General features: G+C 37.6%; 1 protein-coding gene across 8 annotated transcripts in view; it reads left to right on the forward strand.

Annotated features, from left to right (window-relative positions):
* The window catches only part of Cher (filamin A protein cher), a 138,603-nt gene that overhangs the window by 107,582 nt on the left and 8,051 nt on the right, over positions 1 to 22,970 (forward strand). For 5 of the 8 annotated variants that reach the window (XM_078181034.1, XM_078181052.1, XM_078181043.1 and 2 more), the window contains 4 exons: positions 6,214 to 6,406; positions 16,315 to 16,455; positions 17,738 to 18,040; positions 21,510 to 22,565. In XM_078181034.1, the coding sequence (XP_078037160.1) occupies positions 6,214 to 6,406; positions 16,315 to 16,455; positions 17,738 to 18,040; positions 21,510 to 22,565 (1,693 nt within the window). Of the gene's footprint in view, positions 1 to 4,711; positions 4,830 to 6,213; positions 6,407 to 12,817; positions 12,984 to 15,300; positions 15,524 to 16,314; positions 16,456 to 17,737; positions 18,041 to 21,509; positions 22,566 to 22,970 lie in introns of those variants that run through there. The other 3 variants (XM_078181087.1, XM_078181079.1, XM_078181096.1) reach the window with 3 other exon arrangements.

Below are 22,970 nucleotides of genomic sequence, written 5' to 3' on the forward strand. Positions count from 1 at the left end.
TGTCTTCATTTATATACTATTTAACCCGTAAAAACTGTCCTAAATGTTTCAAATACTGAAAGTCGGTTGGCGAAAGATCTATATTTTATAAAATTTTATATTTTACTTCATTTAATTTCGCAATTGTTTTGTACGACATATGCGTAGCTTTTATGGGCTAAACAGTATGTAAATGGAGACAGTCTGAAAAATTCCATACTGTAGTTTATTGATCCGAAGAATTTATTGAAGACAGACATCTATGAATTGAACTCGCGTTGGGAAAAGTGTATTGAAACAAATGGGGCATATTTTGATTAAATACAATCACTTAATAATCCGATATTTCATATGCACCAACCTAATAGAATGTGCTGTCACGTTTTCATCGTGCCATGCATTATTGAGCACTCTCCAAGCGAGCACCATTATTTGAAATAAGGTCGCCAAAACGTCTGTTTCTACCGTTTACAGTGTAATTTGATAATTCGAGCGAAGTGTGACAACATACTATGCTCCAAATTTTGTTGAGAAGCAAAATTAAATGCTGCCAATTTTTTCATAACATGTTAGTTATTATTCTTTAAAGAAATCTTATGATCCAGAACTTAAGGGAGTCTTTTTAAATTCTTCATTGCACATTAATATAGAAATCGGAGCATTATCAGATTCGTAGAGTCGATCCTAACTATAATAAGTAATTAATGTCTTTTTCAGAAATTGTTAACAGTAAGCTAGCCTCCGATATATACAAATCCGAAGCAAACGTTGCGCAACGAATTAACCCTAACGTTCTCTGTAATAATAACCAGCTCGCGGATGTTTATGCAAATATGGAGCTTTATAGGTCGAACTGCTAATGCTACAAACAACCAGAAATCTATTTGCTCTATTAACGCCTGCATTAAAGACTAACATAAAAATTTGTTATATATACGCAACATATTAGATTCCAAATAATGAACTTTTAAACTCAATTTAATATTAAAGCAGAATGAAAAATGTTATTGAAACACCATCATCAGATTTATAAAGCTACAAAAACTGCTAAGAGATAATTTAATTATTTAAATAGTGAAAGCTTGCTTCATATTCCCTTTCGCGTCGCTCAGCGTTTAAAATTTTAGTTACGTAAATATTTTCAATATTTTCAGAAGTCATTGTTTGTACTTGCAAAATTAATTAATACTGTAAAACAACTTATACTACTTATATTATTGTTATGCTATCGTCTTCGCGACCGTCGTCTATAATTTATAGTGCTTTCGTTTTTCACCTTTTGTGATACGATCACCGGGACCTCGCGCGCCGCACATTTTCGCAGCCGCCGTTGATAATTGTCCGCGAATATTACGACCAATTAAAGTCACTCGTAAGCTCGTAAATAAGACCGGTATTGTAATTAACGCGCACTTGTAATGCGCCGCTATTCTTCGTCATATGATTTTGAGCTGTCTCATGGATCAAATAAGCTAGGACGGCTTACGCGGATTCCGCCGCCATTAATATAAACGCTTGGACGTTTGTCAGGTGGCGTTGCTTCGACTCCAAAGCATATTCGTTAATTATCCCCAAGTACGCGTAAAGTGTAAGGGAACAGCTGTCCAATGATGCATTAAATTAAGCCCGGTAATCTCGAATCGTAAACCACGCGCAAAAATAACTCGATAATTCTGTGAACAGTTTTCCGTAGGTCGTCTTCAACTTCCAGTTAATCAACATTTTTCTCCCATTCTCATTTAAATAAATCTTATCGGTAATATCTTAAAATTATTTAAATGTCTTCTCTCGTTTTTAATTCGATCTATTCATTTTTGTCACGATTTCACAGAATCGTCTTTATTATTTAGTTTATTTATCCGTAACGATACACTTTATCCAATATCATCTTCTTTAAAATAAGGAAACCTTTCTCCTAAGGAAGACCATAAGAAGACCAACTTTCACTTGGGTTGGAAAAAATGATTTAGGATTGTAAAAATGTCTTTGATAGCGAGTTATTAAATAAATTTATTCCTTTCTCAAAAATCGGTATTATGATAAAGCTCGGATTTTCTCTCATTTATTTTTTTAACACGTTCTATGCCGAGCTATTTTTACTCGACTCTTCACTCTAGTCATTTGTTATTTCACTAAAACTTGCTATATTATCTGTAATTATTAATAATCGTATATAATAATAAAACAAATTCATCACGATCCATTCTTTTGGTGGAAGTTAATTCTTTAATTCTAGATTTGTTATAAACTATTTTTTACCAAGCCTGTACCATCAGTGGTGCACATGACACGGAACGTGTTAATAATATTTTTATGCAATACGTGATTCTTGACAAGCCACTGAAACTGATTCTCGATTGAAATTTACCTGTGCGTACGAAAACGTTTGTGGGCCACTGTAAATGTGCAATAATTAATTTTAAGTATCTTTGGTAGGCAAAGATTTAATGCCTTTAGCTTGATGGATAAGTTTAACGATTGCACGATAAACCGTCCCCTTGTGAAAATCCTACGGCTTAATAGTTGAAAAATGATTCCATAAGTCTGATAATACAGCTAAAACTGATCACCTGCCATCCTAAGCCAGAATCGACATAGACGCGTACCTCGATGTTCTGACATTTATAAGGCCGTGAAAGAACATAAGACAAAGCATTAGTACAAGTACCATTAACGACACACAACATGGGTCGAGCTATTGAAGATTTAGTGAATCTATTACACGATCCAGTTTGAAATTCAATACGCATCTTGTCCTCCGTGGAGGCCTAGACTATTTCGAGTGCATGTCAGGCTTTCCCAAATTTATAAGCAGATGCCTTCGTGTTGAACGTGGTAGGAGGAGGCATTAAATTGATACAAAAAATCCTGTTACGCGCCTCTCGCGTGAACTTACGGTCCACATTTCGCCTAACTTTCGCACCATCTTCAATCGATATTTCACATTCTCTTCCATTACATATGAATTCGATCGATTCAGCAATTATTAATAATTCCACGTCTTGCAATTTTTCGTAGAAATAACTCGACAAAAGATTCAGATCAAAAGTCAAGCATTTGATAATACAAACAATAATAATAATAGTATCAAGTAGGTAAAAATAAATAGTCAAAATTGCTAATTGTTATTAACGTTTGATTACAATCAAGACAACAACCTGAACTTAGCAGACCCAGATTTAATTATAACCCTGTTCTAAATATTCTTCTTATTTTTGTTTTCCCATTATTTTTCTAGCCGTCACGGTATTTGTCTTGATCGCTATAGGCCACGGGAAAACTGTCACAGCCAATGGTGGGATAACCGAAACTTGACAGTGTTAAATTTGCTATAGTTGATGGATCTTAACGCTGGTCGTTTTACAAAACAGAGAGCTTACGGAGCTCGAATAGATTTCGCATCGCTTTAGCGAACAGAATGTTAACGTTTATAAATGAAATAGAAACGGTTACGTAAATATGATTGGAAAGTGGGTCAGGAATAGTGAGCTTTGATGGCGAAATGAAAACAGTGATCTTTCGTTGTTGAGAAACACGCGATGGCACGCACCGGTCAGTTAATCAGTTTAATCTAGCGCGTCGGTGGCGATTTTCCTTTTTCATTCCCAAAACAGTGACACAGATTTCGCGTACACCGTCTTTACAGACCACGCTCTGCGGTTCCTTTCGTATTTGATATCAAGTATTTGCTTTCGGATAAAAACTTCACAACTAATAATCGTAGAATAAATCAATAGCGGTACGAATTTGTTTTATTTAAATCGAACGCTACACTAAAATTGATGTAATTATTTATAAATTTCTTCTCTTAATAATTTTCATAAATCGAGGAGAATATGACAACGTTCTACACTTGTTCTTATGTGCTTACACTTTGGTATTTTACGTAGCCGTTTTTATAATAAATGTATAAAATTTTCAGTCTAGTAATGCGCGCTGTAGCTGTGAAGTCTTCGATGCTGAAATATCTAGCATTCCTTTTAATTGAAGCGATCAAGCGACAGTTAAATTTTTTTCTCGCCGCCGTTCAAGAATTTCAGACATCCGTTCTGTTGGCAGCCGCATTATGCCGCGTGAATTAAGCAGTACATAAATATACGAGCTAAACTGTAGTTTTGTAAAATGTCGCGCGCTTATATGCATTTGCAGTATACCATCATTGTTCCCGGTTTGACATCGAGCAGACATCGCGCACAAGTCGGACGTCACTGTAATCTTCGATCGGGAGATTTTCCAAATACAATGGGATAGAGTGCGTTGGATTGCCCGTTGTATCTAGTTATGCTATAATTTTTTGCTAGAAGGCGGTTTAATCGTTTTCGTTCATCCATCAGCGTCGTGTTTGGATTATATTACAGAAGTAAGTAAGCTGTCGTATGAGAAACGAGCTGAACGTAAGCTGTCATGGGATTTTGTCGAAAACTGTCCCGAGACTTGTCATTGACTCAATACGCGGCTGATTTCAAGAGAATGTTAGGTTCTAAATGACAAAAGTCACTTCAGCGTCGTGTTGTCGTGTTCCGCGACATCCCGAAAGCTATAATAGGGGCCGCGAACGTTCGGTTGTCATGTTACCTGGCACCCTTGATCCACGCGAAATCCGTGATTTTCCGGTAAAATTCCGAAATTAATCGATCACCGTGCCCCATTGTACAATCGTGTATACGTGTTACTATCGAAAAATGTTTTGTAAAGTGGATGAGTGGGGGCTGGCCAGCTATTATGGTAACATCGAATTCAGCATTGTGCCCGAAATTACCGTCAGTTACCACGAGTTTCGTGACGACCACCGTCCTGGCTGGTTCCTGCTGTAGTATATTGCCACCAGATACTGTATAGTGCAAATTTAGGTACGCATCGAACCGCAAGAATAACAAAAAACGCATAATCGTTCGGCACCGTAAGTTATCGCGATAGAAACGATTCTGGGATAATTTGCCGTCGATGTCGTAGGCTGCGGTGGTGACACTTGTTGCTATGCCTAAACGTTAAGCACGATAGGCTCGAATAGGAAATTCCCTTTTATCTGTCGCAATTTCGTTAATTAATTCGCCACTGCATTTTTCAAAAATCGTATCTTTTTGCGCAATGCAACAAATTGCTCATTTGAGTCGATCTTCTGTCACTTTCTCGGAACACGGACTTCGAATTTTTGCTAACAATCGACCGATATTAATTTCATATAAATTGCACAACACTTGCGCTGTAGACGGAAAAATTATTATCTCCGGTTTTACAATAATAAAAAAGGCCTGTTCTAGGAAAAAATTCTCGAGTTCCATATTGAAGACAACAGTTTTATTTAATTTATATATAACTAGCGAAATAACAGAACTTTGAAAGCTAGAAAAAAGAGAAACAAATTCCGATTGTTAAATCGATTTTGATAGAAATGGAAATTTGATAATCGAAAAGTACAGTGGATAAAAAGAATGTTCGAAAAATGCCACTCTTTGACAACGTTAGGAAATAAAATGACGATAATAATTGTTGACATGAAACGCGTGAAATATTAAGCAAAGAATTTACCATTTATTTAACAATAAGAACGACGAGCGTGGAGATCACGTACGAACATTTCGACATTGTGCGCGCTATTGTTGTCCCACGTAGACGAAGGAAGAGAGTGCTTGATCGCAAATTATGTTTATTGGATCGAATCTGATGATTTTTTCACGTGACTCCGTGTTTTGCAATAATTCTGTCGGGTTACATAATAAATTCTTTACACGCAGCACGGTTTGGCTAGTTACCAGCCTCAAAATACGTAGATTCTATCGTAATGAGCTGTAGCGTACACCATTACCTGATTTCAGAGATATTGGGGTACTTATGTCGTCGATACTTGCAAATTCGACGCTTATTTTTAACTGCCGCGATATTTCACGGATATTTAGTCTAAATCGGTGAAAATTTATTGAAATCCTAAGTGCGTTGTGTATGGGTTGCCGTCAGATATCTAAAATTATTTCGATATCGCGGAGGAAAGTATTTATAAAATTCATAAAATCTGGTGTGTATGAGATTTTTAACCGAACAAATGTCACAATTAAATAAGAATTTTGGAATTGCGCATTTTAAATCTGTTTTCTATTTAAAAACTGGTTTTATAAACTGATTCGAGGCTATTTAAAACGACCGAGTAATTGAAATAGATAGTGAACCGCTAAACAGAACAAAGTAAATAAATGCGTTTCTGTTAATGAAATAGTGTAATTGGTAAAATCGTTGCAGGCTTCGGAGGAATACCGAGAGCACAGCACACAGAAAACTCAGAGGACAAGACGTACCCGTCAACAAAAGGAGCAACGCATCGAGCAACAAAGTGCGAGTGTAACAGACAGTTCTGTCGGACAAGCGAAGAAGAACTTCAACGTCATCCGTTTAAACAAAATCCGTCTACCGTTATCAGCCGGAACAGTAACAGGTGAGTTAATCAATAACTAAACATATAACAAACTCAGTTAAACTGCATATTAATTTTTCCAATGTATTAAACTAACATTTTATCGCCCTCTAAAATCATCTTCTGACAATAATGTCGGAGCTAGTATTTTAATTTAGTTTTATTCATTATCTCGGAGATACTTAATAAATACATTCGATGAAATTCAAACTATCAATAACGCAAAATTTTAGGAACAAAATATTGCAATAGATTCGTGACGGAAACTCGAATTTTATAGCTTCATCTTCGCCTGCAATAATAAAAGCCAGCGCAAGTTTCTGCAGTTGGGACACCCCCGACTATTTCAGCAGCTACATAAAATTCTAATTTTGCTACCGGATGGATATTAAATAGAAGATGTAACCATTGTTTTTACGACGGGGGATCCTTCATGGCTGAAAGAATTCCGAATATTCGTAGTAATATTAACTTCGTGTGCGGCGCGATGGTGTTCCAGGGTTGACCGCGAAACGCGCATAAACTTTGAAACACGAGCATTTATTTCGCCGATTTTATGATCACTTTGATCTGCGGCGATGTCCAATTCGTTTCTGTGAAACACATATATGAAATGCAATCCCTGTGAAGAAAGAGTTTTTTCTTTATTTTCGCATGCTTTCGTTTACCAATCGGAAATTATCGAAGAAATTTCAATTAAAAGACTAACTTAAATTGTGATCACGATTGTTATGTAGTTATTGAAGCACGGCTACATGTTTCATAGTTAATATCCTAATCAAAGCCGGATATAAAATTAATATTTCTACGATCTAAATAATTATCGTTTCATTTGGATTTGGTGCAACATTCGGATGTATTTTGGTAAGAGGACAAATGAAAACAAAATAATATGGTGGCGATGTTTTGTTGAAATGTTATTGGGACAGAATTTTGCTATAATACGTATGCAACTCGTAGAATTCGCTAGCAGAGTATTCGATGCATAAGCTGTACGATTTAATAAAACAATATTTCCTCAGCGATAGAATAACAATCAGTAACAGTGTACCCCATCGAGCGAGAATAATTAGTTTTTCTATTTTCGACAAAGAAGCGTCGCCCTTGTACAGTGAACAAGACATCTCGCACAAAAAAAAACAGCTCCCGCCTACGATCTCAGAAACAATTCGCCGTCTAATTAGCAACGGCTTATTTTTGGTAGCTCGTTAGGGGTGAGACCGTCTATTTTATGCTGTCGCGTGTCGTCAAACGAAACCGAAGCGGGACCGCGTTCCCGAAATTTACCGGAGAATCTTCGGGGGGGAGAACAGCTTGCAACAATTTGCACGGCGCGCCCTTTATATAATGCGAAGTTGCAATTCCACTGGAATTATCCCTCGTTCGCGATTCGCGGATTCGTAGTGTGGACAGGATGTACGAAAGAATAAGTGCGACAGATTTGCACTTTACGTCTTGCTGGTCGTTCCACTACCGCGCCGCGAAATATAGTTAGCCCGCTGGAGAGAGACCGCGGCGCGCGCGAGCGAGAAGGAAAGCGAGAAAGAGCGATGTGCGAACGGTTGTGTGTCGGAAGCAAGGCGGTGATATTAATATTGGATGATTAAATGGCTCCGGATGTGCGGATTCGTCATTGGCCCAAAAATCGTAACCTGAATCCCGAAACTGTTGACGGTGACGACGCCGCAGGGAAATATTGATCCCTCCTCTTCACCTTGTATTTTCATTCTGGCCAATTTGACTGTAGAAATGTTAATCTTTTAAACAAAAAATATAAACAACAAGATTTATTCATATTCATTTATCACGCTGTACATATATTTTCATCGTGTAGATTTTGATTTATACGTCGTGCATACAATTTAATAACCAACGATTTAAATAAAATCTCGTTCCTTAAAAAATAAATATTATATTAGAGTTCAAAGTATATTAATTATGGTTGAATTATTGATTACAGTTGAATTGGTAATTATAAATAAATTATTGACTATAATAGAATTATTAATTCTAATTAAATTGTTGATTATAATGGAATTATTAATTCTAATTGAATTGATAATTATTATAGAATTATTAATCCTAATTAAATTATTATAATTAAATATAGATATGAACATAAAAATTTATTTCGTTTTCGAGCGTGATAATATATTAATAATTGGAAATACAATTTTTTCAGTATGTTGTATTAATTTAATATTTAATGTTTATTAGTAAGAAAGTTATTTGGATATTTTTTAAATGTGGAATGAAATTTTCTGAACATCAAACTTCGAAAGAAGAAAGTACATAATGTTATAAAATTAAGATATTTTAGAAAGATTGAAATTATTGATAGGAAGATGATTTCGAAAATTCTTGAGGTCGAGCTATCGCGTGAAGTATTATCTTTCAAGCTTTTGTGCAATCATTTCTGAGTATGCGGGTTAATCTAAATTTAATACAAAATATCTGCAGCGAGATTTTCAATCGACATCGCACAGTATCCTCCATCTTGAAATCTTACATTCTCGATTTACTTCAAACGTAGACCGTTCGGCTTGGGGAATAATTAAATATTCGGACTTCCATGTATCATTCCAGGGTCCCCCTTTATCCAATTAGTATTTCGTTTCAATGGGCACGCGTGGTCGGCGTAGCAGTATATCTTAGCAATGTTTTAAACGGGCCCGTACTTGCATGAATGATGCGACGTGTCGCCTAGATTCATCGGATCTCTGTTGTTCGTAATTAGTCAAAAGAAGCGGGCTTGATTTCTCGTATTACCCGTGTTACCTTTGGCACGCGTTTAATGTGTAGTACGAATCTGCCGATCCGTTTGCCCGGCGACTTCCTGCGCGAAGTGAAAACAGCGACACGAGTGGAAGAGGAGCCAGGATGTTACGCGCCAAATTCCTCTCTTTTCTATCTTAAGAATTCCGGGATTCCTTGTACACGATAAGAGGAATTACATAATTACATAACTCGGTGTGAAATTTATCAGACCAGAACGAGAATATCGAAATAATATTCTTTTTGTTTGACGTATTCTACGTTGACCATGCATCTCGCAGTGTTTTTTCTTTTTTCAACATCATTTTAGTTACAGCCAATAATATACAGATCAAATGTTACAAAATGAATAAAAAAACATGCGTGGTTATTTATAGTTGCAGTTTAATGGCCGTGGTGGCTCTTGTAAACTTGGTCATAACATAGCTGTAGCTGTAATTGTAGGTATCGTTTGCTTAATTTTAGTTTGGTCAGCGAGGTGGACGGTGTTTAGTAATTATTTATTTCATTACGCCTGAAAGACTGAGTTAGGCTATTAGGAAAAACGGCGCTACTATAACTTCTCGCGGTGTATTAACACTGTAACTATTCGATGACAGAGAATCACTTGCTTCGCGCTCGCGTTTCTCATTTTGGAATTGTTAAAGACGTCGGAACTGCTTTCATGAAATGCTGCACTCGTGATACTTCGTGATACGTCGATAATTAGATCAAAGTATAGTAAGGTAAAACCAACACTGTGTTAACCCTTTGCGGTCGAAGCCATTTTATCTGCAAATTTGAAATAATTTTCGTTGCTCATAGTAATTCTATTCTATGTAGCAAAGTGCTCTTAAAAATCTTAGTGGTGCCTCATAGTCACCACTCGAGTGCAAAGGGTTAATATTACACATATTAATATTAATGGAATTAATATTAGGCTGAGGAGTTCTATATACATTTATATTTTTCTAGAGGAATTTAAAACAGAAGCAAATTGTACACAATTTGGTTTATTACTCATTGAAGACAATTTTGTATTCTTCAAATTTTGAAAAACTTCTAGACATCATAATTGAAAAAAAAACTGCTAAAAATTAATTATTATAATTCTCCATCTGTCTCTAGAGACGAATCGATTTTTATGTTCAGAAAAGGATTAACTGCTACAGTCAATATTCCTCTTTGTGCCAAATTACATTTTTTTATACAACATGTAGTTTACACGAAAAATTAAAACAAAAGAGTCAAATAGCTTGCCCTGTATACAACTGAAGAAATCGTAAAATAATATCGCAAACACGTTTACATAATTAATTGTAACAAAGAACTTAATACTGGTTAGAAGAAGATCTATTTTTGTTTAAAACACGATTTATATTTGTTTAAACATCATCGTCCCTAACAACTTCAAGTAGGATTTAATTATTTAAAAGGATTGAGAGTTAGATATTTAAAAAGATTGCGATTTAGATATTCAAAAAGATTGCGAGATATTTAAAAAGATTGCGAGTTAGATATTTAAAAGGATTGCAAGTTAGATATTCAAAAAGATTGCAAGTTAGATATTTAAAAAATGGCAAATATAGTTGAATTTTCGAGTAGCACGAGAGATTTTAATCGAAGCAAAGCTGAAATTTTTATCTGCCACAATTTCTTTTCGAACTACGTGGATGACGAAAGACTGAAAAAACGTCCGAGGTAAATGCCTCGGAGATTCGTAAGATTAGAAGCGTATAAATACTTGTTCGAACTAAAAATATAGGACGCTAAACCCAAATAGAATTCCACGTCTCATTAAGTTTGAATTTATTAACCCTTCGTCTGCCAAAATGATATGATATTTGTAATGTTGTAAAATAGTGCGCATACCATTTCCACCATGAAAGAGCTCCGATGAACATATTTCAGTTAAAAACGAATATTTCAAAAGGCTTGTAGAGAAACAAATGACGTGTGTACAAACTTGATTAGTCAAGCATACTTAATTAGTCGAGCATACTTAATTAATGGCATGAAGTGTCGTAAAAATTAGTAAATTGATGAAATAGAAATGGAAAGATAAAATTTAAAACGTTAAGATTTTTCTTTAAAATTGATTTAAATTATTCTACAAAATTTATATTCTATTGTCAATGATACTCGAGTATTGAAATTATTATTACTACAATTAATTATATTAATTTGAAAAAAAATATATATATATTATTAGTTTTCAATGTTTGAAAACTTGTAAATATGACAACGAATTCTATAACCATAACTGTATTTCCAAAATGTTAAATGCATAGCCCTTCTGTCTTTCAATTAATGCAGATAATTTTTATTTAACGCAAAACTCTGAAGTCTACATACTATTAGTTAATATATATAAAAATCAGATTTTATGCTAGAAAAGTTTACGTTGTCCGTATATTTTAAATTTATTTGACTGTTAACATGATCTCTCGTAAATTTATTTAAAAGATGATTTTACTCTGTACTGTTTAATCTATTTCGATTTAAAAAGTACATTTGCTGAACACACTACATTATGTCTCGTTGATAAATTATCTGTACAATCAATATTAACAATATTCAATTACTGTGATGCACTAAAAAAATCCATATAATTTTTTCTAGATAACGCTTCTAGTTATGATTATTACAACTATAATTATATAATTCATATATATATTCTTTCTAGTAATGTCCTATCATTTTGTCCGATTAAAATCAGTACATTTTTACGTTATTTATTTTAACTCGTTTCGTGCATGAGATACATGCTCAAGGTTTATTATGCTTATTTCTAAGAACGTATCTAATACATAAGGTATGCAAAGTGTACGCATATTTTATTACATTACGCGAAACATTCAAAAATGGCAAACGTCCTATCATTTTATCCGGCACTGTATATATCATACAACTACGATTATATAAATATAACTGTAGTTATATAAATATAAATATAATTATATAAATGTTATTACGATTATATAAGCATAAATATAATTATATAAGCATAAATATAATTATATAAATGTTATTGCGATTATATAAGCATAAATATAATTATATAAATGTTATTGCGATTATATAAGCATAAATATAATTATATAAATGTAATTATGATTACATAAGTATAATTATATAATTATTACGGTTATAAAATCGTCGCCGGTAGATGAGTTCCAAATTCGGGAAATTCGAATGAAATTATGGCTTCACTGTAAACTCACAAACCACAGAATCCTTCCAGTATCATGGAATCGTAAGAACGACTCGATTGCAATAACACACCGGTGAACGTAAAAACAAACAACAGAATCATTGTTCGCAACCGAATCCGAGAATCGATGGAATTAATACGATGAGATCAGGTCCCTTGACGGCGTGGCGGCAGGTGCAAGTTCGGGCCCCATCGTATCTCGGGATGGAAATGATTCATTACGCGTAAGAAACGGTCCGCGCGTAATTATGCGACGATCCGAAACGGTTTGGGAAAATGTGGGTGCGCGTCGGTGCGATAGAGGTAGCAAGATTTATTAGACGCGCGACGACCACCGCGTGATATAAAGTCCGGCGGGGTAGGTGTGTTCTGGAAAAAAAAAGAAGGTCTTCCGGGCTGGCATGGTCGCGTTCGGCCCGCTAGTAATTCTCTTGCCCGCGGCCGATCGTCAGTCGCGCCAGAGATGTATCCTCGAGAAGTCTATTGACGTCGCAATCCAGCTGGAGGAGAGCTTCGGGAAGAACGTCACGTCCTCGCGTGGGGAAAAAATAGCGAACGGAACCTGTGACTATTCGTTAAAGAACAGAGGGAATCCAGGAGAGGATTTCTGTTTACGGTGTAACACGTTCGGTCGGTCTTTCTGCTTGCGCGATTATCGACTATCGTCGCTCGTTGCCGCTAGACTTGACACGAGTCAAATCTTCACGATCTTCTATCGCCGATCGCGGTGTCGCCGCGAGACGTTCGATTCCTCTTCGCCGACAGTTTCACGTCCTCTTCGAGCCGATATGAACAGCCGCGGAGAACGTGTGCACGCTGCTGATTTCCATATCGGCTGACAAGTGTCTCTCTTTCGAAAATCGATGCTCGGATAACGGATATATTCTCAGACAAAAGGATACCTTGTTCCATCGCATTGCGTCGACCGCCATACGTGGGTGACACGGTTCTTCATTGAAAATTCATTTTTGTACAGTCGAGTTTCAGTTGGGGGTTTCTATGGTCCAAGAAGATCAGAATAGCCATTACTACACTGTGAATTCTTACGGGGAATAAACATTCTCTAAGTCACTTATCGGAAATTAGATCAATATATTTTTGTTATCAAATAGTTCAAAGAAGTTGAAGACAGTGTAATAGTGTTCTTACATTTATATAACGACCTCGTAATTTTACACCTTCATTATTCCATCTATTCACATTTTTCATAAATCCATAAAATTCGCAGTCTAGTGTGAGAAACTAGGTTGCTCGTAGGTTTATCCGATATTATAGTTCGTCGACGCATCATTCACGTTCGCCGACAGTGAGTCTTCGTAATAATTTGATATTTTCACGGTTAAAGTATTATCTCAGTAAAGTGGATATTTTCTAGAACAACAAAACTCGAAAATTAGTTCGATTTCCTTTACAAACGTACGAAATCGTAGCAGAACGTGGCAATACATTGTTTACTCGTAGTTACGCGGCGTCTCGTTCGCAGTTTATTCGGCGGTATTTGCTATCAGAAACGGCATCGAATCAATTTCAAGTGGGTAAACAGTTTGCATTGTTGTTATTCGCAACGAAGTTTGCGGACCGAAAAATCTGTCGATTGGTCGCCGAACTTTTTGAATATTGTTCGAGTATCGGCGTGGTTCAGTTTCCAGGAACGATGATGTAACGTTAGGCTTCGCGAGGTTTCTGGCGATCGAATGCTCTCCGATATCCCGTGGCACGTTCTTGGAGTTGGTTCATCGCGAAGTTTACCACAAAGTAGCTGCCGAATAATTTATTTTCCTCCGGGTAATGCGATACAGAGCACCATCGATATTTCGAAGCGGCTATCGCAAGAATTCTCGAAGACGGAGGAGAGCGTCCTCTATCGAGACGCATCGCGTCAAAGGAGTTATTCTCGGAATGACGGACATTTTTGAGGCTGCATTCCTCCTCCGATTTTATTCATCACACCATAAATGTTTCCCGTGTGCAAAATTATATTCCTACGGGCAAGAAACACTTCTCGCCACATCTTTAACCAGATGATTCTTTTGTTCCGTAGCCTCGGACTAGCCACGCATTTCAATTTAATTTAATAAATTGATCGTCGTTACATTATTTATAAATTTAATGCGACGAATGTTTTCTTTGGCGACGAAGGCAGATGTAGTGGTGGAACTCGTCGTATATGAAGAAAATATACATTTCAAAATGTTTACTTTTTCTTCGTGAAAACAGAACGAGAGACACGCATTCGGTTCTAGTTGCGACCATTTTCTGGCCCTATTGTCACGTTTATCATTCGAAGTATTAACATATTATCTGTCGTTTGTGTAAACAAATACTATGCTAATACTTTTGTTCCTAACGAAATTATTTGTACAGATTTATGAAAGAATTATCGCGGTATATATTCGGTGTACGAAATCTAGTCGAGGTCTGAGACACGCGAGAAGTCTTTTTTCATTTTACGGTACTAACTACATTGATTGGTTCTTAAGAATTGTCAGTCAAAATGTTAGTAATCGATTCTTAGACTACGCCTCTTTAATCGCAGTCCCAGAGTCTGACGGACTCTAGTTTGAAAATATTACTGCTTATTGTCTCCGCCATAAGTAGATTTGAAAGTTATTGTATTTAATTTCTACGTAAAAATTAACATCATACAGATTCTATAAAGAATATATTTCAGTGATTATTTATCGCAAACTGAAATATACGCGAGGGTTAGAGAAATTTTAAAGGCATTATAACCTCGATGAGAAAGATAATGGTGCCTAGTGGACGGCAGCGTGCATTATGTGAATAATACGTAGATATCAGTTGTCATTCATTCGCAGCGTGCGACGAATAGCCGGGATTCGCGATCACGCTAATTTTGCTTTCTGATTGACAATGAATTCGAGGGTGGAACTCGAAATCGCCGAGCACATCCTATAACTGAACGTTTAATGTTACTTCGTATCAGTGCATCAACCGAGTTAAACATTTGGAAATGGTTTGGGAGGAAGAGGAGGTAGAAACCACGTGGCAGGAGGTGTCGACCTTTTACAGACACGGGTTGAAGACTGTTACGTGCAGTCCGTACGATTACGCTGCCCGTGGACCGATCTGTTACAGCAAGATCAATCCGGAGAACGAGGATACGACATTAATTTTTCAGAGTCTTTACTACGTGCAATCGAGAAAAGGTTTCACTGCTCAGGAAACTATAATCTAGTCAATAGTTAACCCCGTTCACCATCACGAATTTACCCAGACCACTAATTATTACGTTGACTCGGTTTTATCGGGACACCGCAAAGATGGCGACCCTAGTGAAACTATTCATTCTGTATTTTCATTAGCCAAGTCACGCAATTAGACTGTGTTCCAATGATCATAAAGTATCAAACAAATCGAACGCGACTTTTTTACGATAATTGTTGCGGCTGTTGTTTGTTATATTCGAAGTCTGTCACGCGAGTTGCTACATAACGTGTAACGCTTTGGTAATGCTGCCAGACAATTACAGTTAAAGGAATATTTCAATGTGAATTATATACACGCTTGTGTCGTAACTATCAATCGGAAGATCTCAAGTGTTAAAAATTGTGCCAATAAATATTGATCGCACATGTTCGTAAAACAGTGTTTGTTCTTTACACAATATCTTAAGATTTGCAACCGTTCCACGATTTAAGGGTTTTCAATTTTTCAAAAAATTAAATAGCTTTATCATAATAATTGTTCTGTAATTCTAATGAATTGTACACGTTATTGATTTCGTTGCATATGAGTATATATTTGATGTACACAATTGTCACGAGTATAGGATAGACAGACTTTGCCAATCCACCATCGATAGTGGGAAATAAATAAGTAAACTCTATATTAACAAACATCGATGATAATTGTTGAGAGTTGTACACGTTATAGATGCAACGTAATGAATTATTTACGGTGGTAGAGATGGTCACTTAGCTGAATTTTGTAATTTCAGCCGAAGTCAAGATGCCGAGTGGGAATATGGACAAACCGGTGATCGAAGACAATCACGATGGCACCGTGTCTATTAGGTACGATCCAAGGGAGGAAGGACAGCACGAGGTCGTTGTAAAATTCAACGGCATTCACGTTCAAGGTTTGTTAAATTGCTTAATACCTTTTAATTCCTAGTCATTTTAATTTCGAAATGGAAATCATTTCGCTTAGAAATAAATCCTGAGAGATATATTAAATCCTTTAGGAATATATTAAATCTTTTAAAAATATTGAAGTAAGAAAATTATAATTTATAGAAACATCGATGTTGTATTAATTATTTTCCAAAAATAATTTGAAATATTATTCGACTATGAAGATATTTTTGGTCGATCTATGAAGATTGGAAAACGTACATGTTGTCCGTTCATTGTTATTTCTCCGTAGAGCTTCACAGTAACAGTAAAACGTTTAGCGTGTCGCGATATATTATACAAGTGTTTAATGATTGCTAACGCGCCGACAGCCGCCAAAATTTATATCGAACTCCTAGGGAAAATATTGCTGCCATTCGTGCCAGAAACTAAATGGAAATAATTTCGTACGGTGGTACGAGCCTTGAGAGTGTGTCAAACTGTATAGACGCTTATTAATGACTCGGGCAGAAAATTCTGAAAAAGTACAGGAACGAGAATCGCGATGCGCTAATTTAGTTCAAGATCGTGCGGTACGTTCTATAAAGTTTTGCTACATGTTAACTCTAAAATTGCATCGACGGATTAAAAGTACGAGCAACTACGATTTGGGGAAGCAGCCAAAACCATCCTATCAACTACGTCTGAATTATTAGTCGTATTTGAACTACGGGCTAATCGCCGAATATCGAAGGATATTAAATAGACTATATAATATTGCATTAACAATATTTAACTGTCGGTTTTTAAACCAAACCTTCTCGATTCGAAGAAAAAAGATTCACAGTCGAATAATTTTCAAGATATATATTTTTGTGAACAACTATTTCTATGGGAGTAAATGACAAAATTTAATGTATATTGCAAACAAAGTACACTCGAAACTAGACTAAACTCAGTAAACAATAGAGATAGTTTACGCAAAAGAACTTGATAAATTATTAACCCTTTCCGGTCGAATGGCGACTCTCAGGCGCCTCTAAAAATTATCATGCCACCTTTTAAAACAATCTTTATCAAAACTAATATTTAGAAAATTATTCAATTTGATAATGTATAAAATGCTCCAGGTTATATAAAATGGAAACACTGTAAGCCTGAAGAAATATTTTGGATTTCCAGTTAAAATGGCTCCGACCGCAAAGGGTTAACCATCAAATTTTTTTCCAATTTTTTTCCCATCTGTCGTGAAACACTGCAGAAATGAGAGAACGTATTTCCATGTCTATTAATTTCGTTATTTGTTAGGTTCGCCGTTTAAATTCCACGTGGATTCCCTGGCAAGCGGTTACGTGACGGCATACGGGCCGGGTTTGGTCTACGGCGTGTGCGGCGAGCCTGGAAATTTCATAATTTCGACGAAAGGAGCCGGTGCCGGCGGACTTTCTTTGGCGGTCGAAGGCCCCAGCAAAGCAGATATATCTTGCCACGACAATAAGGATGGCACCGTTTCCGTCTCGTATCTCCCCACCGCACCGGGCGAATACAAAATCAGTGTGAAATTCGGAGATAAGCATATAAAGGGCAGCCCGTATGTTGCGAAGATCACGGGTACATTATTTTCTTTACAGAAATTCTTTCTACTAACTCGTGTAACATACACTCTCTCATACATGTCGTTTAATTTGTACGTATACGATTGGTTCGACGATAATATACATATATACATATCGATTAAGTTCTGTGTGATCTTGTGAAATACGAGGGATCGAATGATTAACATCTCGCTGATAGTCTCGTTTAGCTCTCATTCTTCATTCACATCCACTAAGCATTCTCATCCAGTCTAATTCTAACTGTGTATGAACTAATATCTCACGGTTCGGAATGTACGAACGAGACTAAAGCTAACTTGTTGCACGCTTCTGTAATTAAATGTATTATGCTACCTGAAACATTTCACATCTCTACATCCGTTTGATGATTTTTATTATACGTTAGCTGAAATTCTTTCACACCAGTTCTCGAAACATCGTGTTAATTACATCGTCTCGTTTACGCAAAATAATTCGTAACGGTTGATCTAAATTATTCGCCCAAAGAATCTGTTCCTAATTACACCGCGGATAGACGAATCGATTAGAACAGATTTTTGTGTTGGTATTTCTAGTTTAGGAGAAGTTAAGAGAAAAAAAAGATTAAGGTGGATTAGTTGGAGAGCTGTTACATGTTATTAAATCTTAATGAAATTTCTTGCATAGCTTTCGAGGTACTGCTGCCGGGATACTTCTGACAATGAGTGATATTCGAAACGTTCGTTCATATTTCCTGAAGTGCAAAAAAACGCGCAGTGTGTGGGTTGATTGCTTTCAATGCACGATTTGTGCTCGATCGAAACCCCATGCGTTTCGTTGCTAACAAAATTTCAAAAATCACGTTCTTTCGGAATACTGAGTTTTGAACAGAACAATTGTCTTCTAGAAGCGATCGATGTGAGTGATATTATACGCATACATGTATGTGCCATCATAAGTCCTCCTCCTGTTATATACATCTGCGTAATAGATATGCTATTTACTCATAGTCTGCACTTTACACGTCCATACACGTTCCATGTACCACTACGATCACTGTCCAATGCCATAACTATTGTTTTACACTGCGTTGCATACAGGGTGTTCAAAAGTCACTCGCGATTCGGAAACGAGGGATTCCTGAGATAATCTGAAGCCTCTTTTTCCTTAGCGCAAATATAGGGTTTTCCAGTAAGGGCGGGTCGATATTGAAATGGAATAAAATGGGCTGTGTTTGGGGTATTAACGAATTTTTTGTTTATTTGAAAGGCCCGTGTATGCCATTATATATGGAATATGACATCGTTTAAATGTCCCCAGCGTCTTTGCACGGTGGCACGTATCCGAGAGGTCGAATTATCAATGACTTGGCCGCGTAGCTTCGGCTGAATTTGAGCGATGGCCTGGGCTATGTTGACTTTGAGAGCGTCGGTCGATTGTGACTTACTGGTATAGACCTGCGACTTCAGAAAACCCCACGAGAAGAAGTCTAGAGGGGTCGAATCGCACGATCTTGGTGGTTAATTCCAGTCAGCAAACAAACGGCGTTGTCCGTGGTCATTAACTTTGAGCTCATGGGTCAGATGGATCTTGTGCAGGTATAGGCCCAAGTCCAGACGCAAAAATTCGCCAAGTTGAAGACTGCGAAAGACCAAGTTCTTGTACACGGCGAGGAATTGACTGCCTCGGATTCTCTTGCACACTTTCACGGACAGCGGCGATGTTCTCGGCCGATCTGGCTTTCCGTTGACGTACGAGCGTTGGCTGATCATTTACCGAATCGGTCGTCTAGAATTTGCCCACCAAACGTTGGAGGGTCGACTTTGAAGGGCCACCGCGTCTACCATAAAATGGGCGCAACGCGCGTAACGTTTTCACTAACGAACACTCATTTTGATAATACAATTTGATCGTTTGGCCGTGCTTCTCAATCGTGCAACTTGCCATGGTGATTTGGCATAACCGCCTGAATTGTAACTCACAGATTTAATCGACGCATTCAAAACAACATGGCCGCTACGGACTGTCAACGTCGACCCGTCCCTATTGGAAAACCCTATACAATCCTCGGCTTTGTTTACGAGTTATTAACGAAAAACAGTGACCAATAAGAAGTGAGCTCGGTTGACACGGGGAGGGTGATCAAAGACCAGTTCCGCTCATTGGCTCGGCCGCTTCGCATCAGCTGATCTCGCCTCTCATTGGCCACTGTTTTTCGTTATTAACACATTTCGTGCCACGAGTATCACTGGTGGTGCGCGCTTAAATAGTTATTCAATGCGTTAAACAGATATTTTATGACAAGTTAGAATCCAAGAAATAATTTCCACTAGAAGAATAGATCCATAATAAGTCTGCTTCATAGTTATATTGACGATAATTGATAAATAAACATAATATATTGATTTTTAAAGCTTCGATTGACCAGAATGAAGAGTCGACTAAATACAGCTCGGCACGGAACGTGTTAACTCGTAAACAAAGCCGTGGATTGCATTTTCGTTAAGGAAAAAGTTACTCTGAATGACCTCGGGAATCGCTCATTTTTCTGTTATGAGTGACTTCTGGGATACCCTGTAGTTCGCAATGTAATATAGGCTATACTCTTTGCACGCTATGCTTAATTTAATAATATTTCTAAATTTCTCGTAACATTTACTTTATTTTTCTACTTGTACGACACACTATTGTGCTTCTCCTTTTACCTAGTGCATGTCAGTACTAAAATGTGTATCTTTCTGCTTCCGAAATCGTTCTATCTATTTCTTCTAGATTTGCATTTATGTAATATATTCGAAATCATTTATAAATGTTGTTACATATGCCATTAAGGGATTATGTACGTCACGGAGGATGAAAATAGGATTACAGAATTTTATTCTTGTACACAATGCGTTTCACTAAGCAACTGTGATTAATAGTCGAACTAGAATCAGAACGAAGCTTGTGTTATTTTCTTAAAATTATATGTTACACGTAATCCCTTAAATTGATCAGCAAATTCACGCTTTCTGTCTCAAGACAATTACAGAGTGATCGATATTCAACTTGATCTTTCACAGTTTAATTTCGCATGTCCTAGACAAGACATCAAAAATGGGCAACAATGACAGAATCCAATGACTTTGTGTTACAATTTCTGCAATTTCTAAATATACTATGTCACTGTACAACAAGCTGTGAAAGGAATAAGTAACATTATGTTTTATGAAAATACTGCAAACGTTATAAATAGACTGCGGATTTACGAAGTGTAAAACGACATTTACATTTAGAATCCTGTGCAGTCTATCCACTAACATTTACATTTTACAATAAGAAATTCTTAGACTGCAGACCTTTGTTCGAACCAATAATCTTCTGCACTATTCTCAACAAACAGAACCCAAACAAAGATTGCCAAACTCCACAGTCTATTCACGATCTCTTACCATTTGATATAATTTTCTGCTTACGACACTGCATCCAAGCGTATCGGAAGTATAAGCTTTATGATCCGTTATCAGGCGAGGGTCGGAAGCGAAACCAGATCTCGGTGGGCGCCTCCAGCGAGGTTCAGCTGCCAGGGAAGGTGTCCGACTCGGACATAAGGTCCTTGAACGCGTCGATCACAGCGCCGAGCGGCTTGGAGGAGCCGTGTTTCCTGAAGATGTCCCCCAACGGCAACATGTGCGTGTCGTTCACGCCGCGCGAGGCCGGCGAGCACACGGTGGCGGTGAAGAAGTTGGGCAAGCACATCCAGAACTCGCCGTTCAAGATCAGCGTCTCGGACCGCGAGGTGGGTGACGCGAAGAAGGTCAAGGTGAGCGGCGCGGGTTTGCAAGAGGGGAAAACGCACGTGGAGAACAAGTTCTCGATCGACACAAGGAACGCCGGCTTCGGAGGTCTGTCCTTGTCGATAGAGGGTCCCAGCAAGGCGGAGATCCAGTGCAAGGACAACGAGGACGGCACTCTGAACATCTTCTACAAGCCGACGGAGCCTGGTTATTACATCATGAATTTGAAGTATGCGGACCATCACGTGGAGGGCTCGCCGTTCACGGTTAAGGTGTCCGGCGAGGGTAGCAACCGCCAGAGAGAGAAGATCCAGAGGCAGAGGGAAGCCGTGCCCATCACAGAGGTGGGCAGCCAATGCAAGCTGACCTTCAAGATGCCCGCTATCACGTCCTTCGATCTAGCTGCCACCGTCACGTCTCCGGGAGGCGTTACCGAAGACGCCGAGGTCAAAGAGGTCGAAGATGGTCTCTATGCTGTGGCGTTCGTGCCCAAGGAGCTTGGTGTGCACACCGTTTCCGTGCGTTACAAGGAAATGCACATCCCAGGGTCCCCCTTCCAGTTCACCGTCGGTCCGTTGAGAGATAGCGGCGCGCACAGGGTACATGCAGGAGGCCCCGGCTTGGAGAGAGGAGAGCAGGGCGAACCCTGCGAGTTCAATGTCTGGACTCGGGAAGCTGGAGCTGGAACTCTGGCTATTTCTGTGGAAGGTCCCAGCAAAGCGAAGATCGACTTCAAGGACCGCAAGGATGGCAGCTGCTATGTCAGCTATGTCGTTACGGAACCCGGTGAGTACTTGATTCTTTATAGTAGATTGCGAGTCGCTGTAATTGTATGCGTCACAATTGACACATTAACTGGAATTACATAACAGTTGATGTCTTCTTGATCCTATTTCATCTCTGTATTTTGGTCTCACAAATATAGCGACTTCTTAGATCAATCCCTGTGAGAATTTTTATAAGAAAATGCATTTATCAGTTAGTGAAAATACCTTTTATTTCATTTCGTTTATTTGACTTTTTTTCGCTTACATTTATCGTTCTGTCGATTATTACAATACGTAGATTGCGAATTTTTATGTCAAATAAGAACTGTCTCCACTAATTCTAAGGAACAGAAAATTCTTTCTTTCTGCAAGCAAAAGCTTCCTTCTACTACTTGAAATTGCCATTAGACAATTTTTCTATAAA

The sequence above is a fragment of the Augochlora pura genome, chromosome 1 (genome assembly GCF_028453695.1).
Source record: "Augochlora pura isolate Apur16 chromosome 1, APUR_v2.2.1, whole genome shotgun sequence".
Taxonomy (NCBI): Eukaryota; Metazoa; Arthropoda; class Insecta; order Hymenoptera; family Halictidae; genus Augochlora; species Augochlora pura.